Source organism: Chrysemys picta, chromosome 5, assembly GCF_011386835.1.
Source record: "Chrysemys picta bellii isolate R12L10 chromosome 5, ASM1138683v2, whole genome shotgun sequence".
Taxonomy (NCBI): Eukaryota; Metazoa; Chordata; order Testudines; family Emydidae; genus Chrysemys; species Chrysemys picta.
This window is the reverse complement of record NC_088795.1, coordinates 114846683-114868756: the sequence shown is the minus strand read 5'-3', so window position 1 is coordinate 114868756 and position 22074 is coordinate 114846683. Positions and strand designations below refer to the sequence as shown.

The 22074-nt window shown below is 38.2% G+C and overlaps 1 protein-coding gene across 8 annotated transcripts in view; it reads right to left on the bottom strand.

The window, feature by feature from the left end:
- BOD1L1 (biorientation of chromosomes in cell division 1 like 1) overlaps positions 1-22074 on the bottom strand; it is a 58118-nt gene that overhangs the window by 27811 nt on the left and 8233 nt on the right. For 3 of the 8 annotated variants that reach the window (XM_065597070.1, XM_065597067.1, XM_065597069.1), the window contains exons 7-14: positions 21482-21605; positions 21035-21179; positions 17756-17831; positions 10001-16205; positions 7821-7888; positions 6748-6817; positions 1629-1672; positions 238-325 (exon numbers count right to left, since the gene is read on the bottom strand). In XM_065597070.1, coding sequence (XP_065453142.1) covers positions 238-325; positions 1629-1672; positions 6748-6817; positions 7821-7888; positions 10001-16205; positions 17756-17831; positions 21035-21179; positions 21482-21605 — 6820 coding nt within the window. Of the gene's footprint in view, positions 1-237; positions 326-1628; positions 2113-6747; positions 6818-7820; positions 7889-10000; positions 16206-17755; positions 17832-18519; positions 18647-21034; positions 21180-21481; positions 21606-22074 lie in introns of those variants that run through there. The other 5 variants (XM_065597072.1, XM_065597068.1, XM_065597071.1 and 2 more) reach the window with 4 other exon arrangements.

Genomic DNA, 22074 nt, shown 5'->3' with positions numbered 1-22074 from the left:
TAGAATACAAAATAAAAAAAAATGTGAAGCAAAAAGTCGTTTCAAAAGGAAATTTTTTTGTCCTAGAAAGGCTGAAATGCCCCCTCCCGCCCATTTTTTCTTTGAAAGGAAATTTTGGCAAAATTGACGCTTTTCAATTTTCACGAAACTACACTTTCCAACTGAAAATGGTTCTGTCAGTGTTTTTCTAACCAGCTCTGTTGTACAGTATACATAAGAATATACTTACTTACCTACCTGTTTCTTTACCTGTAGTTACTGGAGATTTAGATTTCCTTTCTTTGCAGCTACACTCTTCAACTCTTTGTGTGTCAGAGTTTTCCACCTAAGCGTATATTACAATTGCAAAGTTAGTACGCTTATTTTATTCACTGAAGTTATGAAGGCTGAAAGAGGAGAAAGTTTTCCCCAATTGCTACTCTCAAAGTAGAATATGCAGTAGAAGGAAAGAACTGAATGAAAACAAACAAGTTTGTTCTTAGAGCTCTAATACCTATAATACCACAGAACAGCAACATGATGGAAGAGCAGTTTAGCTCTGTTATAACTATTAGTATTTCCACAATTCCTACTTATCATATTTTTAATGAGAGCTTTCCTTCAAGCTTCAATTAAAACATTTTTATATGTTTTGAAAAGGATGCAATAGGATGGACTATATACTAATCTGCATTAATGGGACAGCACACAGCTATGTGCAGATGCTAAATTTATAAATAGCAGTTTTAGGAGGACCAGAAATGCAGTAAATCACCATCATAATACAGGACTGGGAAATAATTCTTACAGAAAGAATCATTCTCTAGTAATAGCTCAGACAGGTAAATGCTTAGTGATTCTAACATTTTTAAGTACATTATAGATTATTAATTTTTATACTTTAATGCATTATTTTGTCATCTGGGTTGGCAGCTTTGTGTTATAAAGTACGTGCTTTTAATACCCTATGACATTTTACATCTGCAATGTTTTCAACTACACCCTATTATATTTATCAACCTACAAATCCTTGTATGATCACAACAGATAGTATCATCAGAAAGCCTGGCCTTCTTAAAGTTTCAATTATCATCCCCTTTTTCCCCCTCTCTATTCCTCCCGCTGAGGAGATTTAATGGAACTTCTCATTTCAATCTGTCAACACTGGTCCTGAAATGGCCACAGACTGTTGCAGAGTAATGTAACAAAACCTCTTTCCTAAAAAGCTCAATGTGCTTGCATCCGCAATGCTCTCAACACCTATCAGGTTGAGAGCACAGGTTCAGAGATGAGAACCAAGCTCTGGATAGTGAAGTCAGGAAAGGAAGAGCTGAGGTACTCTACGCACACTTATGTGGAAAATTGAAAAATAGCAATTATGCATCAATTTGCATAGCTGCATAACCTCATTATACATAGACCTTGTATATACTAGAAATAACATTTCCCTTTAGATTGTGGCATGCAATTTTGTCGTAGCCATGTTGGTCCCAGGATATTAGAGAGACAAGATGGATGAGGTTGAACTTCTGTTGAAGTTGGTCCAATAAAAGGTATTTTCTCACCCACCCTGTCTCTCTTACTTCCCTTCCGAGACTGCTCAGTGTAAATCCAAAACATAAAATAAAATAAACGTAACAAGATCTTACATCTATAGGGTCTTTCTTCAAAGAAGCATTCTTCAGTGGCAAATCTGTTAAAATAAAACAGAACACTGATTTTATGGAAATCAAAAAGCCCAGCAGAAGCTGTGTGTTGCCTCATGATGTATCCAAAAAGGTTCCAGAATATGTGAAGTTCATGTACTATGTAATGCAATGGGTTTTTTAAAAAAGATACATGAAAAATATAATTTTGATTTCTAAAGGGTAAGGTAGTTTAAAATCACTAGTGTTTTATGGCTACAGATAATTTAGATATTCATGGGTGAAATTCTGGCCCTTTTGAAATCAATGGTGCAATGCTATTTACTTCAATGGTATTAGGATTTCACGCCATATATTTAAAATCACAAAGCTGGATGCTGGATCATGGGATAGTACACAACACATGCCGGAGCATCAGGCTCAGTAGGGGAACCTAAGCTCACATGATTCCTGTAGCAAGATCCAAGTATGTCACTTCCGTAATATACTAAAAAGAGAGAAAAGCATAGTTTAGCAGCCCGAGCACAAGACTAGAAGCCAGAAAGGCTTGCGTGCCAATTCTGGATCAGATAAAGCTCACTCTGTGCTCTTGTACAAGTCACTGACCCTCTTTGCTTCCTGACAGGGAACTATGGGAGCTGCTGGGGTCTAGAGTCCAGATTTTTTGAAAATCTGGCCATTTTGTACAGATGTGTAAATGAGAGCTGAAATCTTTTTGAAAGCGGTTACCATCTGTAGGTGCTGAGCACTTTTGAAAATCTGGTCCCTGAAGCACCGACTTCATATTTTCTTATTAAAGGTTTAAAACAACTAAAAGCATTCCATGCAATTTAAGTTTCCTATCCTACATTTAGGATACAAGAGCCAGTATCTAGCATAATTTAAATGATCCGTAGTGGCAATATTTAAAAGTATTCCACACAGTCAAACTTTTTACTGTTACACCCTTAGATTGCAAAATGGTATCTTTCAATTTTTAAAAGCACTGTCAATTGAAGAGTTAGATCCTAGCCACTCAAACAGCAATGATATGTTTACATTCCTTGGAATCTTGGACTACTAAACTACTGTGTCTGCTGTTCATACTCAACAGTGACAGAATACACATTTGTCTTTTAAACAACTTCCTTTTACGTATGTTGAACTATACCAAACACAGCAAAGAGTATTTTAAAAAAAAATCTCTATCCAGCACAACAAAGCATTAAAATCTTGAATGTGTGTCATATCTAACATGATTTACACAACAAAGGGATTCTTTTGTGAAACATTTTACATTATGAAAGATTACTTTAGCCAGTTCAGTCCACACATTTTAAACTAAGTACTGCGCGTCTGGATGACTGAGTAACTAAGTGCTTTAAAGTGCCCGTTAAAAAGTACGGGAATCTCAAAGGACAAATTAGCATGGTATCCTGAGACCAGTAGTAGTAGTAGTAGTAGTAATAATAATAATAATAAAAAAAGAACAAAAGAAAAATCGGTCGTCTGAAGATAATACTCTGCAGCCAATATTCACGGTTTAAAAACCCTTTTGTATAAGTGCATATTTGAGCAATGCCTATTTCCTTACATGCATTTATGAAGCAAAAGTTTTTACATTTTTAAAGATGTCTGTATGAATTTGATCCCCTGAAGAATAAATCTACAATTACATTTATACCTAATGTCATGTCAGCAGGAATTTGCAGATCTTGTAATTTAGAACCTTACAGGTCTACAAAAAATTTAAGCACTGCATGAATGGCAATCATCCAGCGTACACTGTGACCTTGCCATCTACATAGCACTGGTCTCTATGAAGCACTGGTCAAAACTACGATTGCATTTTTTTTTATATTAACCAGCACCACATAATCAGACTTTCATACACACTTGTGAAGTGTTCCATTTCTCCCTTGATCATTTATTAAAAAATATTTTATTTTCAAAATAAACAATTTTAAAGAATTTAGGATCAGCAGAATAAATACGTTTCCTGGACATATAAAAACGTTTCCTGGACAGATCAAATGTCACACGAGGACTGATGATGATTTTTCAAAATAAGTAATTAAAAAAAAAAGTATATTGTACACAAGGAAGGGACCTGGATTCCTAATTTCCTTCTAACCCTTGTAATAAGCTCCAAGGAGGCAGACTTCTGTCCTATGAGGAGTCTCACTGACTTTGACGGGGTTCTGCACAGGTATGGTGGGTACGCCCCTGCAGAGTTCCTGGCAGGATTGGGACTCTTAGGCCTGATACATGTTAAGAATTATGGCTACTTTTATTCTGTTTTTGAGGAGGGGCTTTTTTTTTTGGTAAGTGGTGGAAGAACACAAATAGAAGCAGAAAAAGATTCAACTATACAAGTAGGTTAGCTGAGGGCTTATCAAAGGCTCTGCCATGTTACTCAACACAACAGAAGCAGATTGATATTAAAGTCTATATCTATCTACTTACCTATATTAAGAATCGACTTAAACCCCCATATTCTATTTACCCCCATATATCTACCTCTCTGCCCCCCTTGTCAAGGTTATCCTTTCATACATCATGTAGAAGCATAGAATCACAGGGTTAGAAGGGACTGCAAAGGTTATCTAGTCTAACCCGCAGCCAACTCACCCGAATCCTAATCATACCTAAGGGTCCAGCTGGCTTCAAAATCAATATGGGAAGGGGTAACTGTATACCCAGCCGCAACACTTTACTGGCTCTAGGCCTTCAACTCTAAACTATTTGGGGAAGGGACTGTGTCTTTAATTTCCTTGGACAGCACCATGCACACCTAGTGTTATCCCTGTTATCTTTTGTAATTCAACTTAGTCTTGTTATCTAGTTGTTGCAATAATTGAAGATGATCTCTGTTTCTCAGTCATGTGGCAAATGTCCTTACAAAATTATCTGGAGCACAAACTCCATCAAGAAGACAGGAAAAAATATAAAAAAAACATTCTAAGCAGTACTGGTTTTTTTCAGCCTTATAGGCATAACAAAACAACTGCAATAAATATTTGAAAATAATACTTGGAGAAGGAATTAAGTGAGTGCAAAAACATTTGCAGTGGAAGAGATTTCTAATAGGTTACATAGTCCTAAAAATAACTCAGCCTTTAACTTGAGAAAATACAATTTTCCCATCATTCAACTTATAAATGCTCTTCAAACTATGGCAAATGGATATGAACTTGCTATCTTCTGGCTAGGAGGGAAGACACATGAAATCTTCCTCTGAAGCTAGTACTAATAAGACACTGACTCAGCCATAATAGAAATGCAATTACTAGTACCATCTCTGCAAAAGACTTGTTAAAACACTAAAAACAAGGACATTCTAAGTTTAGTCCTACATCCCGAGGGGAAGGTTGCTGTATTTTACCTGAATACTGACAACATTATGAGAACATTAACAGTTTGTAATCTGCTTGCAATTAGAAATCTTCCATAGAGGCCAACATGGGAAATAAGGGGATGGAAACGAGATAGAGAAAAACTACCTCTGAGATTGCTGTCTCAAGCAATTAATAGTAGCATCTGAAGATTTATGAAGCAAATTTCTAGTGTATTACTCAGGCACTTTGATGCTCTGATTTAACCTTTTAGAAAGGCTATTTCCATTCATTACAAATTCATAGGATAAGCCATTTTTGTCATGTTACAATAGCATGTTTCCAACCCCCAACCCAACATATTTATTCTATTCCATTGAAAAGTGTGGCTCAGAGCTAGCCACCAAATGATACGGCAATACAGTTACCTGAGTGTGAATTAATTAGAGAGTTGGGGGGAGGTGGGGGGAACTGAGCCTAATCCAAGCTCAGTTCCCCTCCAACTCTCCAATTAATTCACACCCAGGAGTTTTCATTAACTTCTCCTCTTGGGGTCTGCTTTATTGAACCATTCTAGTTAAATAATAAAAGTGAGTTTTCTTGGCCCTTCCAGGTTCAAATCATTCCTCACCTGGTCAGCAGGATTCTCTGCAGCTACACTTCAAGAGACTGCAGTTCTTCCCTAACCAAGCTGTGCAGGTTCCTCCACAGTCTGCCTTCTAGGGCCTATCCCTAAATTCTGACAAGCTTCCCTAACTTGCCACAATCCTTGCTCTACTACCAGAGCCTTCCTGCTCCTCATGTCTCGTCCAGTAAGTCCACAAATAGCCTATGCAGCCCCGCTTATAGGAGGTGCTGGAGCGTCATGTGACCCTTTATCACCTGACTTCATCACAAGGCAGAGCTTGGGGCCTTTAACCCCCTGTGATATTACTTTTTTTTTTTAAATTTATTTATTAACTTAAACTGCTTTTCCTTGGGTATTATTTCTAAAGCAATGGGTCAAGATGATTGACATAAGGCAGTTTTAGGATGACTAGTTTTTCTGATTCTGATTCACAAAAAAAAAAAAAAAAAAAAAAAAAATCAATGGAAAATCTTCAAATGGGCTTCAGTGGCCTTTGGGTCAAGCCCTCTATGCATAGTCTCAATTAAAACTTATCATCTGTGTAGGAATTAGTAGATAGTACTTAAACTCCCAAATATGAAAATATAAACCACTGTCATCATAAAAATGTAGAGACACATAACTAAGGACAGAAATAATACACTCTTATAATCTAGTTTGTCCAGCTGCAGAACACAGACCATAGGACTTCCCTGAATTAATTCCTATTTGAAGTAGAGCATATATCTTTCAAATTAAGACTGAGTGGTTTTTCTAAAAATTGCCAGAGATGGAGACTCCACCGCAAGCCCTAGTAAATTGTTCCAAAGGCTAATTATCCTAAATGTTACAAATGTACACCTTATTTCCAGTCTGAATTTATCTAGCTTCAACTTCCAATCATTCCCATAAATACTTCTGTCTGCTAGACTGAAGGGTTCATTATCAAATTTTTGTTCCCAATGTAGGTATCAACAGACTAATCAAGTCACCCCTTAATCTTCTTTTTGTTAAGCTAAGAAGAGTATATCACTATGGCATGTTTTCCAATCCTTTAATCATTCTTGTGGTTCTTCTCTAAACCTGCTCTTATTTGTCAATATCCTTCTTGAATTGTGGATCTGAGAACTGGACAAAATATTTCAGTAGTGGTTGCACCAGTGCCAAACAAGCGTACTAAGCCACAACAAAATAAATCTACCTTTTAGACACTCTTCAATATGAGGCTCCTCATGCAGTTCTTCCCTTGTTGGACTTCTAGACTTTTGTGGCTAAAAGCAGCATACAAAGAAAACAAAATACTTCAGGTCTATGGGGGGGGGGGGGGGAAATGTCTCGTATCCATAGTAACAGGTATCACTGTATAGCCTCAGCAAAGCAGTGGAAAGAGCTTTGAATTACAAGATTTTAAACAGCTTTTCAATCAAATATTCATACATCATTTTAGTTTAGTAGTGGGGATTAGCAGTGTTATATCACCAAAAAGTACAGCACCATTAGTTCTACTTAACTGTTAAATCTGCCACAGAAACAATGGATTATTGTAATGTAGAGATCTCAAGAGAAATCACTTGAAATCCAGATGCAGTTTCTAGGGATTATTCTCCCTGTAAGTGAAGTTCTCTGAAGGTACTTTAGTATAAATCTAGATTAGTGGTGTATTCCATCTACAAGTTCTTCTAAAGTAGTTATCACCAGAGTATGTAGCTGTTGTGGCAATAAAAATATCTTCCTTAGACAGTCAATTTTTCCAGTCTTCCCTGGCTTTCTCTTGAAACAAGTGATTTTGCAGCTCAGCACAAAAAAGTGGAGCAGAGAAAATGAACATCAGTAGCATCTGTTCATTTCAAAATACCTAACTAATGGATATTAAGGATTATAAAATTTATGCATGCATAAGTATGTTCAGAAGAACTATTTATCATAATAAGCATATTCATAATATGACTCCAACCCTTAAAAAAAAAGGGGGGGGAGGGCACAGTTTGAGACATTATGTAGCTATTTAAAAGGGGGAAGTACACCATTGGAACAGGCAACAGATTCTACTGCTGAATAATCTGTAAGGTGCATGTGTGCAATTTAAATACGAGTCACTTGAAAAGCTGCAGCTACATATCTGGAGAATGTCCCTTTAAAAGCTTGCAAGATTCAAATTCAGTTTTAGTTGCACACACATTCTATTTAAATAGTAATAAATATAAAAAAGAAAATTTCAACTTAAGATTGTGCACAACTACACAGGAGAGAATGTTATCGCTATTTTCAAAATACCTCTTCAGTTTTCAAGTTTGTTTTCAGTTCCAGTTCTTCAGCCAAGATTGGTAAAGTTTCTTTCTTGCCTGATGAAATATAAGCAGATTAACAATTATTTTATTAATTTGTGTAGAACCGCAATAGGACTGCTGTTCCCCAGGAACATCATATAAACTTGATGCATCTGATGTAGCTACCCCAGGATTAAATGAATTAATCAATCATTTTGAAAATAATCTGTCCCCCACAAAATAAAGTTCACTCTCCCATCCACTTTTTTACATTTTGATGGAAGACTTGGGGTAGAGAACATTGGATCCACGTTTCTCTCAGCTTAATTTTGATGCTTGATTTTGAAAATTATGGAAAATATTCAATATTTTATTTTAAATACTGTTAGTAAATATCAACAGACTTCATTATGTAAAAATCTAAATAGACCATTAAAACTGTGTGAGTCACTAGATAGCTCAGGAGTTGCACTAAGGGATATAAATCAAGATTTTATTTTTTTTAAATTACTAGTGTAGTGAGAGAGAAAGATAAGGGTCAGTCTGCTGCTGCAGCTGAAGAAAAGAATGACCATAGTGCCGATGGAAGTCATGGCAGAAAATGTGAGGGTCCCATAATCAGTGCAGTCACAAAGAAAGATGAGAATCCTCCTGCTTCTACTGATGAAGAAAAAGCTAAAGGTGACGTGATCTCAACCAGTACCGTAGAAGAAGGTGATGCCTAAAGTTAAGAGTTTAAGTCCATAATTAGGCATCCAAATAAATGACCAGGTTTTCAGAGAGGCTAAATATTCAATAGCTCCAACTAATATAATGATTGTCTCTTTGCAAGATCCTGAAAAGTCTCCCCTCCGACACACACTTCAAATGGGAGCCACAGGGTGCGCCACGCCTCTGAAAATAAGGTCAATTAATTACATATCTAAATATGGATTCTGAAGTCTTCAGGAACTCATTTTTTAAAATCTTAGTAACCAAAAGTCATTACCATCTGAAGGCTGCTTGATGATCTATGTGAAATGACTCACTGGTTGCAGTCCACCAAATAAAATGAGTACAACTGGCATCCATGTAGGCTGTTTCAGTGGAGAACAAAAATTGCATAGGAAGATTGGACTACCCAGTATTCCCCAGAGGAGACAGTGTTGAGGAAGATTTGCAGGGCAATGAGTGGAAGTTTGCATTGTCATGGCCCATACTTGTCCCTATTCTATACATAGTGAACTTCAGTCTTCAGGTTTGTCAATTTGGCATATTTTCTGGAAGCTAAATTTGTCTTACAATGTTTAATGTATTTCTTCTACCTTTATTAGTGAGAAAACCTGAGAGAGAAGAAGAAAGCATTTATAAAAGGAAAATTACTTGACCAGTATTTTCTGTTTCCTTTACTATTAATGAAAATATAGTATATCTGAGAGCTTTCTTTCTTTTACAGCCCAATTTCTTCTGAATCTGCAATGAAGTAACTCTGATGCTGGCAGCTCATGTCGAGGTCCCCATGTCTCAACTGACCATTGACAAATACATAGCTGGAATCACATGTGTGTTACTATTGTTAAAAGAAGTATGAATTATAAGAATGTGTTGAAACTTTATTGAATGCTTGTCAGTTGCTGCATGCATTAATTTAATTCATAACATCTGTAATCCCATATTGAAAGGTAATATTTGAGTGGTCGTATCGTGAGCCTCTGTGACTGTGCAAGTCAGTAGACAGGAAAGAAACATTACTTAGGGTATGTCTACACTACCTGCCGGATCGGCGGGTAGTGATCGATCCCCGAACGCGCTTCCTGTCGACTCCGGAACTCCACCAGGGCGAGAGGTGGAAGCGGAGTCGACGGGAGCAGCAGCCGTCGATTCCGCGCTGCAAGGACGCGAAGTAAGTCAATCTAAGTCGATCTAAGATACGTCGATTTCAGCTACGCTATTCTCGTAGCTGAAGTTGCATATCTTAGATCGATCCCCCACTCCCCCCCAAGTGTAGACCAGGCCTTAATGGGAGAGGCTGATTTTCATGAGAAGGTGTTACACCCTTCTCAAAAGAAAAGATCCATCAGTACCAGACAGACCGTTTCAACAGAATTTCCCCTACATATGTAGATTCAGGAACTACAAAGTACGTTAGGTACATGCAGTTTATAAATCAAAGGGGGTGTGGGAGGGAAGAGAAAGAGAAAACCTTACCTGAATTGAAGCTTGCATTTTGTTGAAAAGAAACTTCGATTCCAAGGTTATCATCTACTTCCACGGTGTTCTTTTTGCCATCATTCTCAAATTGTTTATCCATATGCGACACAGGGAAGTCACTCTTTTCTCCCAGTTTTGCTTCTACAGTTATTTCACCCTGATTGGTATTTACAGCCAATTTGCTTTCATGTTCAGAAACTAGCGGAAGAGTTTGTGCCCTAAGAGGTGAAGTCCTTGCTTCAGAAAAGTCACTTTCTAATAATAAGCTACTGTTAACATTATAGTCTATGTTTTTAAAATTATCATTCCTCTTTGCTTCTTCTGAAGGAATACAAGGTTCTGATGTAAATTCAACATATGGAATATACTCTTCTGCTCTTTCACCACTTGCACCCATCTCTGTAGAAGGGCTAACAATGACTGTAGACTCTGTGCTAATCTCCATACAGAGGGCTTCATCTACACTTATGAGGTTCACTGTAGTCTCAGCTGTTTCTGCAACTTCAGTGTCTGATGTGATCTTAGCTACTACTGATTCTCCCATCACAGCATCCTCATGAATCTCCTTTTCTCCCCTACATATGCATTCATCTCCTTCTCTACCACCCACAGGCAAAGAACTATCACTTTTTTCTGGGCCTGTAGATGACAGGATGCATTCAATTTCTTTGGTACTATTAAAGATGACATTTTCATCTTTTACTTCTGTATTTGCAGCAACGAGCTGATTTTCCTCTATGACTGAGAAGGTGAAAAGACTGTCACATTCTTCCATTGTACTGAGAGTGATCACAGCACCTTCCTCTTTATCTTCTATACTTGAAGCAATGTGTTGATCTTCATTGCTGCTGGCAACTCTCAGCATTGGAGCCCCACATTCTACCACCTTTCTAACAATAATCATAGAACTACCACTTTTTCCTTCTGTGTTTAGAGCAGTTAGTTCATGCTGCTCATCTCTCGCTGCACTGGTCTCAACAACCTTACATTCTTCTGCTGCATCTGGGGTGATCATGGAACTCTCATCTTTTTCTTCTGTTTCTGCTGCAATGAGTTGACTTTCAGCTTGTGTGGCTGCACTGATCAGGACTATCTCACATTCTTCTGTCCCACTTCTGGTGATCATCGCAGCTTGCAGTCTTCCTTCTGTTCCTGAAGCAGTGAGTTGATCTTCATCTTCAAAATATTCCATACTTGTGGAGATCATGGCAGTGTCACTTTTTGCTTCTGTGCCTGCAGCAACATGCTGAATCCTATCCTCTGTGGCTTCACTGGACACGAGGATCACTTGTTCTTCCATTATACTTGTGGAAATCATAGCACACTCATCCTTTTCCTCTTTGCTGCTTGCAGTTGGATGATTTCCATCATCTCTAGCACTGGATGCACTGGGCATGGCAACCTCATATATCTCCATGTCTATACAAAACATAGTACTCTCATTCACTTCTTTTCTTGCAGCAGTGACCTGACTATTATATTTCATAGCTACACTGGGCATGGGAGCCTCAAATTCTTCCACAATACTGGTGGAAATCATGGTGCACTCATCTTTTGCTTGTTTACTGCTGGCAGTGTACGTAGTCTCTTTGAATTCTGTGGCTGTACTAGGCCTGGGAGCCTCAAATTCTTCCTTGTCTATTAAGACCACAGTGCTTTCATTTTCATCTGTTCTTGCAACAGTGAGGGAACCTTCTTCAATTTCTGTGGCTGAACATGGCATGGGAGCATCACCTTCTTCTACGATACTGGTGGAGATTACGTCACCTTTAGCTTTTTCTTCATCAGTAGAAGCAGGAGGACTCTCCTCTTTCTTTGTGACTGCACTAGTTATGGGACCCTCACATTTTCTGCCATGACTTCCACTGGCACTATTGCCATTCTTTTCTTCAGCTGCAGCAGCAGACTGACCCTTATCTTTCTCTGTCACTACACTAGTCATTGGACCCTCATACGCTTCAACATCTATAGACATCATGGCATCCTCTTCTTCTGTATTTGGGGTCAGAGTGTCTTCATTTGCTATGCTTGCACTTGTCACGCTGCTCTCAACTATCCCCTTTGCACTTTTGCAGATTATGCCACCATTAGCTTCTTTCTTTGCACCAGTATTGCTGTCAACCCCATCTTTATTTATATTTGTGGCAGCCATACCAGACTCAGCTTCTACTTGTTCTGCAACTATGCAGATAATCGAACTTTCACCTTCTTCTGACGCTATACAAATAAGTGCACTTTCACCTTCTATTCCTGCACAGGTTGAAGCATGCTCTATTTCTTCATTTCCTCTTCCTGTACTGGTCACAATACCCTCACCTTCTTCATCCTCTTCTTTTGCACCTGTGCTAGTCACAAAGCCTTCATCGTCACAAGGCCCTATGCTGATCATAGTGATAGTAGCTTTTTCTTTTGCTCCTGTACTGTCCATTGCACTTTCACATTTTTCTACATCTAAGCCAACTGCAAAACCTTCATTGCTATCTTCTAGTCCTGTGCAGACTGCTGCAGTCTCAGCATCATCTTCTGCTATTATGCCTGTGCTGGTCACTGCACTTTCACCATTTACAATATCTTCACCTTTGTCAGCACTTGTTCCACTCATGGTATTGTTGTTCATGACCATTTCAACACATGCACCAGTTACAGCACTGTCTTCTTGTGCATCTACACCAGTCACTGAGCCAATTATGAAGCCATGACCTCTTTCTTCTGCACCTGTACAAGTCACAGCACCCTCACTTTCTTTTAACTGGTCAGCACCAGTTACATTGCTCTGGCATTCATTTGAATTGTTGCTGCTCATGGATCCTTCACCTGCTTCTGTGCCTGCACTGGTTACAGCACCATCACTTTCAATTTCACCTATACAGGTAACAGAACCTTCAAATTTGCCTGTATGTCTACAAGTTGAAGTCTTGCACTTCTCTTCCGAGCCTGCACTAGTTACAGCATCATCTTTTTCTTCTGTCCCAGCACTGTTCACATTATCCTCAATTTCTATTCTGCCTGCATTGACTGAATCTTTACCATTTTCTTCTGTATAAATCATGGTGCACTCAGCACTTTCTCCTTCCTTTGTACTAGTTAGGAAACTTTCTGTTTCTGCAAATCCTCCAGTGACAACACCGCTACCTTCTTCAGCTGCTGCAACAGTACATTCACCATCTGCTTCTGTGCTGAAACTGACACCTTCATTACTTTTCGCCCATATACTTGTCGTGAAACCTTCATCGGCTTCTATGCTTGTGCAGATTAAAGTAACCTCACTTTCTTCTTCTGAGCAAGTAGTTGTGGCATCACTTTCCTTTTCAGAGTGTATTGCAGCACCCTCACCTTTTCCTTCTCCTGTACTAGTGGCCATTACAGTGCTCTCAATCATTTTCTCTGTGCTAGTTCCTATTGCAGTGGCCTCAGTTGTTTCTAGCCTGTTGTATATGTGATCAACACTTCCTGCACTGGTGCCCACTACATTGCTTTCATTTTTATTTTCAGTGTCAGTTATTATGCCATCACTTCCTTCTGCTCCACTAACTATAAAAGAATCTTTAATTATTTCCTCTGGAACTCTTATAACATTCATTGGCACTAGCAACAAAGAAGATTCTACCACGTCACCCATATCATGTCCTTCACTCTTTTTGACAATGTCCACCATGGTACCCTTTTCTTCCTTTGCAGCAGCGCCTATATTTAAGTTATCATCACTTTCTTTTTTCCCCAGGTTCATCAAGACAGATTTTTTCATGCTTATACCTTCATGATCCGCAGCTTGGTCAGTCATCGAGCTTTTGCCTTCTATTCCACCAGTTACATTATACACATTTCTTCTTTGTACACTATCTAACATAGTCACTTGATCATAACCTTCTTGTATACTTACATCACCCATGCTCTCTCCTACTGCTTGTTCACCAATTAGACAAGTCTCACCATCTTTTTTTTCAGTGTTTATCATGGTGACCTCAGCTTCTTTCATAACACAGCCTAGCACAGGGCTACCCTGTTGTTCCATGTATGCAGTTTGTGATGCACTATTGTCTAAAATAAAGGAGTCTTTCTTTAAACAAATCTTATCTAAAGTATGAGATTCCTCTTTAGCTACATTAGGCAAAGAGTCTGTGAAGTCTGAGATACATATATCCATGGACTTTTTATGGGAAGCATCTTGTCTGGATGAATTAATTGCTAAAGAAAGACTTTCTTCAATAGGATTGACTTTGTTTAAATTTTTTGGTTTTCTGGCATCTTCTGAAGTCTGCTCCTTAATAGGAGCATTAAGTAAAATTCTGCCACTTGTTTCATACACAATGTTCATTTGATACGCCCCTTGTTTAATGGGTCCTTGCTCCTCAGAAGCTTGTTTGGACATAGTATCTAGTGCATCAACTCCTTCAATAGGATTTTTTTCATGTTCAATGGTTTGTTCAGAATTTCCGTCAGCTGGAAACTCTGACACACATGCTTCAAAATCCGCCAGCCTGTTTCTTAATTCATTTTTTGAATTATGTAGGTTCATATTTTCTTTTGCAGCATTTTCAGAGTCCATGTCTAGTAGTGAATTACTACTGCTTTTTTCTTCAATTTTAGATGCTTCATGTATCTTTTCATATGTCTGTTCTGAATCAACTTCCATTGGCTCTTCTCCTTGTTCAGAATGTAACAAGCCATCACTAGTCCTGATTGGTCTTTGAGTGGCTGGAATATGACTGGTTTCAAACATATCAGTTGCTAATTTTTCCTCTTCCATTGTCATTTCATGGGCTGACAAGTTTCCTCTTTTATTTTCACAAGATAATTTCTTACTTGACTTTTTATCCATAATCATAATCCCTTGCACCTTTTCATGGCAACTGTCTATTTCTTTAATATCTTTGTCCTCCAATTTGTTACTTTCTTCCTTCTTCTTCATTTCCTTATTGCTATGCTTTAAGTTTCTGCTTTTGTGACCTTCTACTGACAGCTTTCTTTCTAGTTTGGAATAACTTAAATCTTTATCACTCTTATTTTTCTCTTTTACAGTTACCTTTTCGCCTGCTTGTAACTTAACTCTGTGGCTAAAGTCTTTTTGTGAACTATAAATTGAGTGCATCCCACTTTCTACCTCAAAATCAACAATGCTTTCATCAAAAACTTTATCTTCATTCTTGGATTTGCGTTGTTTATCTGTGTCATTCTCTTCCATATTCTTATCTTTGTCTGGTTTCTGAACAGTCTCGTGTTTTGTGAAACTTTCTTGTAATTCTGTTTCAATTGGTTTGGATTGTTTACTGTGACTCTTAGATTTAGACTTTAACAAAAACTTGTCTTCTAAGAAGCTCTTCGATCTTCGTCTATCTCTGTGAATACTATCTTCTTGCCTTAAATTACTATCTGAATTAGTTGATTCTATTTCATGTTTATCTTCTGAATAGCTTTCACTCCTTCTCTGTGATGAAGAAACAGGTTGCTTAGAATTACCCTGAGAATCCTTCTGTGGCCTAGAATCACTTGATGACCTTTTGGACTTGTATTCCGCTCTTGACTTTTCTGTTGAAATGTGTCTGTCTTTTTTGTTATTTTCTTTACGCAACATTTCTTCATTTTTTAAAGTGTATTCAGAAACATTTTTTCCATCTTTGCTAGTTGTTGATATTTTCCTTTCGCTTCTGTGTTTACTTTTTTTTTCAGATTTATCATCTGATGGAACCTTTGTTTGTTGATTATGTTTTTGAACACTATCCTCGCCTTTCAAGCTTCTCTCAAAAGAATGGAGGTCAGTATCATCACTTATTTTATGTACACTGTCTCCTTTATATTTATGTTTTACTAACAATTTATCTTCTGAAAGAGTTCTCTCTTTTTCATTTTTATCTCTAAAGGATTTGAGTTCTTTCTTGGGAACACTTCTCAAATTTTGAATTTCTGTATCATCTTTTTTCAGATGTTTTTCATTTTTAAAGGCATATTTCTGCTTCTGCAGTTCATCAGTACTAATCTCAGCTCTCTCCAGCTGCTTTTTGGGATCCCTTGTTTCTGTGTCCTGCTGCGTTCCTTCTATCTGAAGAGAGGTAGAGGTTTTTCTTTTATGTTCTCTTTCCACTTTAGGATCATTTTTGCTTTCCTCAGTTGAATGTACTGACTCTGAAACTCTTCTAATAGGCTTAGTCACTTCGCTTTTTCCATGATTATGCTTCAGCTCCTTTGAAGAGATTTTTTCACAGGTCTAAAACAACACCACCAAAAAATCAGTACATTCATTACACTGAGGAATCCATTTATCATCTTAATTTAGATCTTTGAAATAATTTGTTACATAATATTTCTTGTAAGAACCTCAAATTAATTTCCTCGCTCCCAATAGGTACAAATATGAAATAATAATCAGAATTAGCAGGCCTCCCTGAATTATTTCCTATTTGAACTAGAGCTTATCTTTAAAATAAATCCAATCTTGATTTAAAAATTTCTAGTGATGAAGAATCTCACCACCTTTGGTAAATTGTTCCAATGGTTAATCACTCTCACTATTAAAAAACTGCACCTTATTTCCAGTCTGATTTTGTCAAGCTTGAATTTCCAGCCACTAAATCTTGTTACAGTAAAAGCTTTGTTATCCAGCATGTTGGAGGCATGGGGAGTGCCGGTAAGTCAAAAATTCTGGTTAACTAAGAGGGAGGAAGTTTGGGTGCGGGAGGGGGCTCAGGGCTGGGTGGCGGGGTGTGTGCGTGTGCAGGCTCTGGGAAGGAGTTTGGACGAAGGAGGGAGCACGGGGAAGGGGGCTGGGGCATGGGAGGGGTTTTGGGGTGCCGGATCCGGGCGACACTCACCTCGGGTGGCTCCCTGGAAGTGGCAGCATATCTCTGCTGCTCCTAAGCGGAGGCGCAGCCCCTGCAGCTCGCATTGGCCGCAGTTCCCAGCCAATGGGAGCTGCAGAGCCAGCACTCGGGACGGGGCAGTGCCCAGAGCCCCTGTGGCCATTCCTCCGCCTAGGAGCAGCAGGGACATGTCGCCACTTCCGGGGAGCCATGCAGAGCCACGTAGGGTGCCTGCCGGCCCCGCACCAACCGAACTTTTAATAGCCTGGTCAGCAGTGCTTATCGGAGCCGCCAGGACCCCTTTTTGACCAGGCGTTCCGGTGAAAAAACGGACACCTGGCAACCCTATTGAAGATCAGAAATGCTGATTTATAGAGCTTTCAGGTTGGTAAAGTGCCAGAAAACACAAATTTTACTGTATATCTGTCTGCTAGAAGGAGAGCCCTGTTATCAAATTTCTGTTCCCCATCCATAAACTGATCAAAATCACCCCTTAACCCTCTCTTTGATAAGCTAAACAAATGAAACTTCTTCAATCTCTCCTATAAGGCATGCTTACCAAATCTTTTATAATTCTCATAGCTCTTCTTTAACATCTTTCTTGAAGTATGAATGCCACAGCTGGACACAGTATTCCATCAATGTCAAATACAGAGATAACATAACCTCCTACTTATTGCAACACTACAAAGGTTTTCTACACTAGCTGTTCTAAAAAGCTGCAAAGCAGCATTACTAAAATAACAAGGCTGAAAAATTAAACCAAGAGAAAGAATTACAGGGAAAAATAATTCATAAAGATTAATCTAGTAGTAGAGAAATGTAGTATATACAGATTATAATTTTTCCAATTAAAAATGAACAGATTAGAGATAGTTGATAATTTCTGTACAGTAAAACAAAGATGTTTTGATATGAAATTTAAAATAAAGTTTACTAGTTGAGCTATGACACAAACCTCATTTGTCTTTTGTGTTTCTTTGGAATCTTCTTCAGGATGCTCATATTTCTTTTGCCAACTATCTTCAACATGCCTAAAATAGATAGTCAAAGCATTAGAAAAATGTCGTAACAATTTAGTCTAACTCATCAACTCACAGACGATCAGTTTTTAAACTAAGAAAAAAATAGACATTTGCACACTAAAGCATCTAACAAGAACTTGCTGCATAACCTTGGGCAAGTCATTTAACACAGTAAGCTTCTATTTCTCCATATGCAAAATGGGGATAATACTTACCTACTTCACAGATGTGCTGTGAAGATTAATTAATGTCTGTGCAGTGCTTTGAAATGTAAAGTACTACACAAGTATTAGTACTGTTAAGCATGACTAAGTGTCCCCTGTAACTTGGATGAGCAAAGAGAACCACTGCACAGGCAAAAACAAACAGCCCTGTCTGTATCCTTACTCTACTGCTTTCTACAGAAAAGAATTTTTAAAATACTGAATTGATCTTCCACAAACTTGGCTTCTTATGTATGTCTCGAGACTTAAAAATCAAACCAAATCTGGAGACTGTGCTGATACTCTTTGTAAGGATGCATAACACATTCCAGTTTGCACTGCACCATGCATTGGGAGGAAGGAATTCAAGCCAAAATAGGGAAAGAACATGTTAAAGAATATTTAGATAAATTAAATGCATTCAAGTCAGCAGGGGCTGATGAACTACACCTTAAGAAACTAGCTGAAGCAATCTCAGAAGCCTTAGCAATTACCTTTGAGAATTCATGAAGGATGGGTGAAGTCCCCGGGTATAGGAGAAGGGAAAACATAGGTACCTATCTTAAAAAAAGAGGACCAAAGAGGACTCGGGGAATTATATATTTGTCAGCCTAACTTCAATACATGGAAAGATACTGGAACAAAATTATAAAACAATCAATTTGTAAACACCTAAAGGATAGGGTAATAAGTAATAACCATGCCAAACTGACCTAATTTGTTTCTGTGACAGGGTTACTGGCCTAGTGGATGGGGTGGGCTGGGGGGAGCTGTGGACATGATACATCTCGGTTTTAAGCAAGGCTTCTAACACAGTCGCATTTTCATAAGCAAACTAGGGAAATGTGGTCTAGATTAAATTAGTATACTGCAGGTGCACAACTGGTTGAAAGACTCAAGTGTACTCAGGAGTGTTTTCAGTGTTTTCTGTCAAACTGGGAGGACATATCTAGTAGGGTCTGTCTTGGATTTAGTACATTAAATATTTTAATTAATTATCTGGAAAGTAGAGTGGAGAGCATCTTATAAAATCTGTGGATGAAATCAAGCTGAAAGGGATTTCTAGCACTTTACAGGACAGATTAGAATTCACAACAACCCTGACAAGTTGGAGAATTAGTCTGATACCAACAAGGTGAAATTCAATAAAGACACTTAAGAAGGAAAGAATTCCAATACACAACTACAAAATTGGGAATAACTTGCTAGGTGTGGTTCTGTTGCAAAGGATCTGGGGGTTATAGTGGACCATAAATTGAATATAAACCAACAATGCAATGCAGTTGCGAAAAGGGCTAATATAATTCAGGGGTATATTAAAACAGGAGGGCTGTATGTAAGACACAGGAGGTACTTGTCCCACTCTGCTTGGTACTGATGAGGCCTCCACTGGAATACTGTGTTCAGTTCTGGGTGCCAAACTTTAAGAAAGATGTGGACAGATTAGAAAGTTCATAGGACAGCAACAAAAAATGATAAAAGATTTAGAAAACCTTACCCATGAAGAAGAGTTAAAAAAAACTGGGCATGTTTAGGCTTGAGAAAGACAACTGAGGAGGGAACTGTTAATAGTCTTCAAATGTGTTAAGAGCTGTTATAAAGAGAACTGTGATCAATTGGTCTTCATGTCCACTAAAAATAGGACAAGAAGTAGTGAGCTTAATCTGCAGCAAGGAGATTTAGGTTAGATATTAGGAAAAACTTTCTAACGATAAGAGTAGTTATGCTTTAGAATGGGCTTCTATGGGAGTTGCAGAAAGCTCATCGTCTAACCTGTTTTTTAAAACCTCCAAACACTTGTCAGGGATGGTCTAAGTATCCTTGGTTCTGTCTTGGCACAGGGGGCTAAACTAGATCAGGGATTCTCAACCTTTTTCTCTCTGAGGTCCCCCCAACATATTATAAAAACTCCATGGCCCATATCTGCCATATTAATGGTTTTTCAGCATATAAAAGCCAGGGTTAGCATTAGAGGGTAGCAATCAGGACAACTTCCCGGGCCCCATGCCGCTCCACGAAGCTAAATTGCTCAGGCTTCGGCTTCAGCCCTAGGGGGTGGGGCTCAGGGCCCCAGGCTTCAGCCCCATGGGATGGGGCTTCAGCTTTCTGCCCTTGGCCCCAGAAAAATAAAATACTGGCCCTGCTTGGCAGCTCCCCTCAAACCTGCTTGCGGCCCCCCAGGGGGGTCCCAGAACCCTGGCTGAGAACCACTGGACTAGATGACCTCTTAAGGTCTCTGAGTCCTACATTTTTATGGTTCTATGACTAAATTAATAAATAATTTATATTAAAACAATTAGTAAGGCATAAGCCCAAGGGGAAAGAATTAAAGTACAAATCTCAGGCTTAATGTTCCACTTCATGATTACCAAGTGGTGAATTTCTCAGCCTCAATTACACCTCATACACTTTTATTTTCATTGTATGTTTTAAACTGAAAGTTTGTGAAAGGTTAAAGAAATATACATAATCAGGCAATGAATTAGTTTGGTTGCATTATTGATTGAATTGACAGTGGAAGACCATTCATTCACTTCAGCAAACGTCACTGGTTAATTCACTCTTCCCACACCCACCGTGCTCAGAGGCACTTAGGACTGGAGAGAGAAACCAAGAGAGAGACAGGTGGTGAGCTGGGGGCTGGAAGTCTGACATTAGAAGGATCACAAAAACACACACTTAAATGCACATAAAAGAAAGGTGATCAGAGGCATTCCGAATACATACTTTAATTATACTGTAACATAGCAGGAGCTGGCTACTAGGGTGTTATCAATACATTAAACTAGAAGCATAGTAGTTAAATGGGAAAACCCCATGATAAATTAAAATAAATAAATCACATTTTTTGTCTCAAATTAAACTTACTTCCCCCAAATATTTTTGCATGCTTTAAGGGGAAATTGTTATAATGGGTATGTGGTGACTGAAAAAGTGAAGAGAAGTTTTTTTATACGCAAAAGTGAGTATGTATGAATCTAATTTTTTAAAAACAAATATAAGGAATACCTTGAATCTCTTTTTCTTTTCCTGCTCAGGGCTACTTTTTTTTCTAAAAACTTCTGTTCTTTAAGAACATCCTTAATGCTGGTACCAGTAACTTTCATTTCAAAATCTTTTGTTGAAGACTCTTCCAAGTTCAGGCCACTTTTACCTAAAATATACAACAAACAGTTACAGTGTTTGAGAAGCGTGTCTTTTTATTATTTTTGTAAGTGACATTGTAAACAGTTTGGGAATTACTAATCCTACTTTTGTTATGTTTCAGGAATGTCACTGTGGACATGAAAAAGTTACATATGGAATTTTGCACGATACAGTACTTAGTTATAATATTATGAGTGAAATTCTGGCCATATTGAAGTCAACTGCAAAACTCTCAATGACTTCGAAGGAACCAGAATTTCACCTTATTTGGTTAAAACAACCAAGTCTAACTTGTAATTTTAACGTCACCTTCAGCACCCTGACTCCCACTTTTCAGAGACTTTGTTTTCTCTGCAGCTTTCTGTTTACGCTTCTCTTCAAGTCTCTCTCTATTAATCTGTCTCCTTACGAGTCTCTCTTCTTTTTCTCTGGCCTGAAGACAGAAAAACAATGAAAAAGGTGATTTATTTGTATCATTAAACCAAATGAAGAATGATGAAAGTTGTTAAAAAAAAAATCAAAACACATTATACATGTAAATTTCTAAGCTTCTGCAGAACTCAGCATTTCAGTACAAGAGCAAAAAAAAAAAACCAGTAACTTCTCAAATAGCGCTGTTTATAGTTTACAAAGTGCTGTACAAACATTAAAAATAAACCTCATAAAATATTTCGAGATATTAACCCCTTCCTGAGCCTATAAGGTTTTATCCCCATTCTACAAGTGGAGAATGGGCAGGCACAGAGGTTACGATTCCATGTCAGAGACAGCATTATGCTAGGATGTTCCTGGTTCCCAGCCCCAATTTCAGTCCACTAGACAAGGCTACCTCCACTTTCAAAGAACTTTACAATTCTTTTCTTTCATCCCTCAACTTTGTTGTACATTAGAATTACATGGTC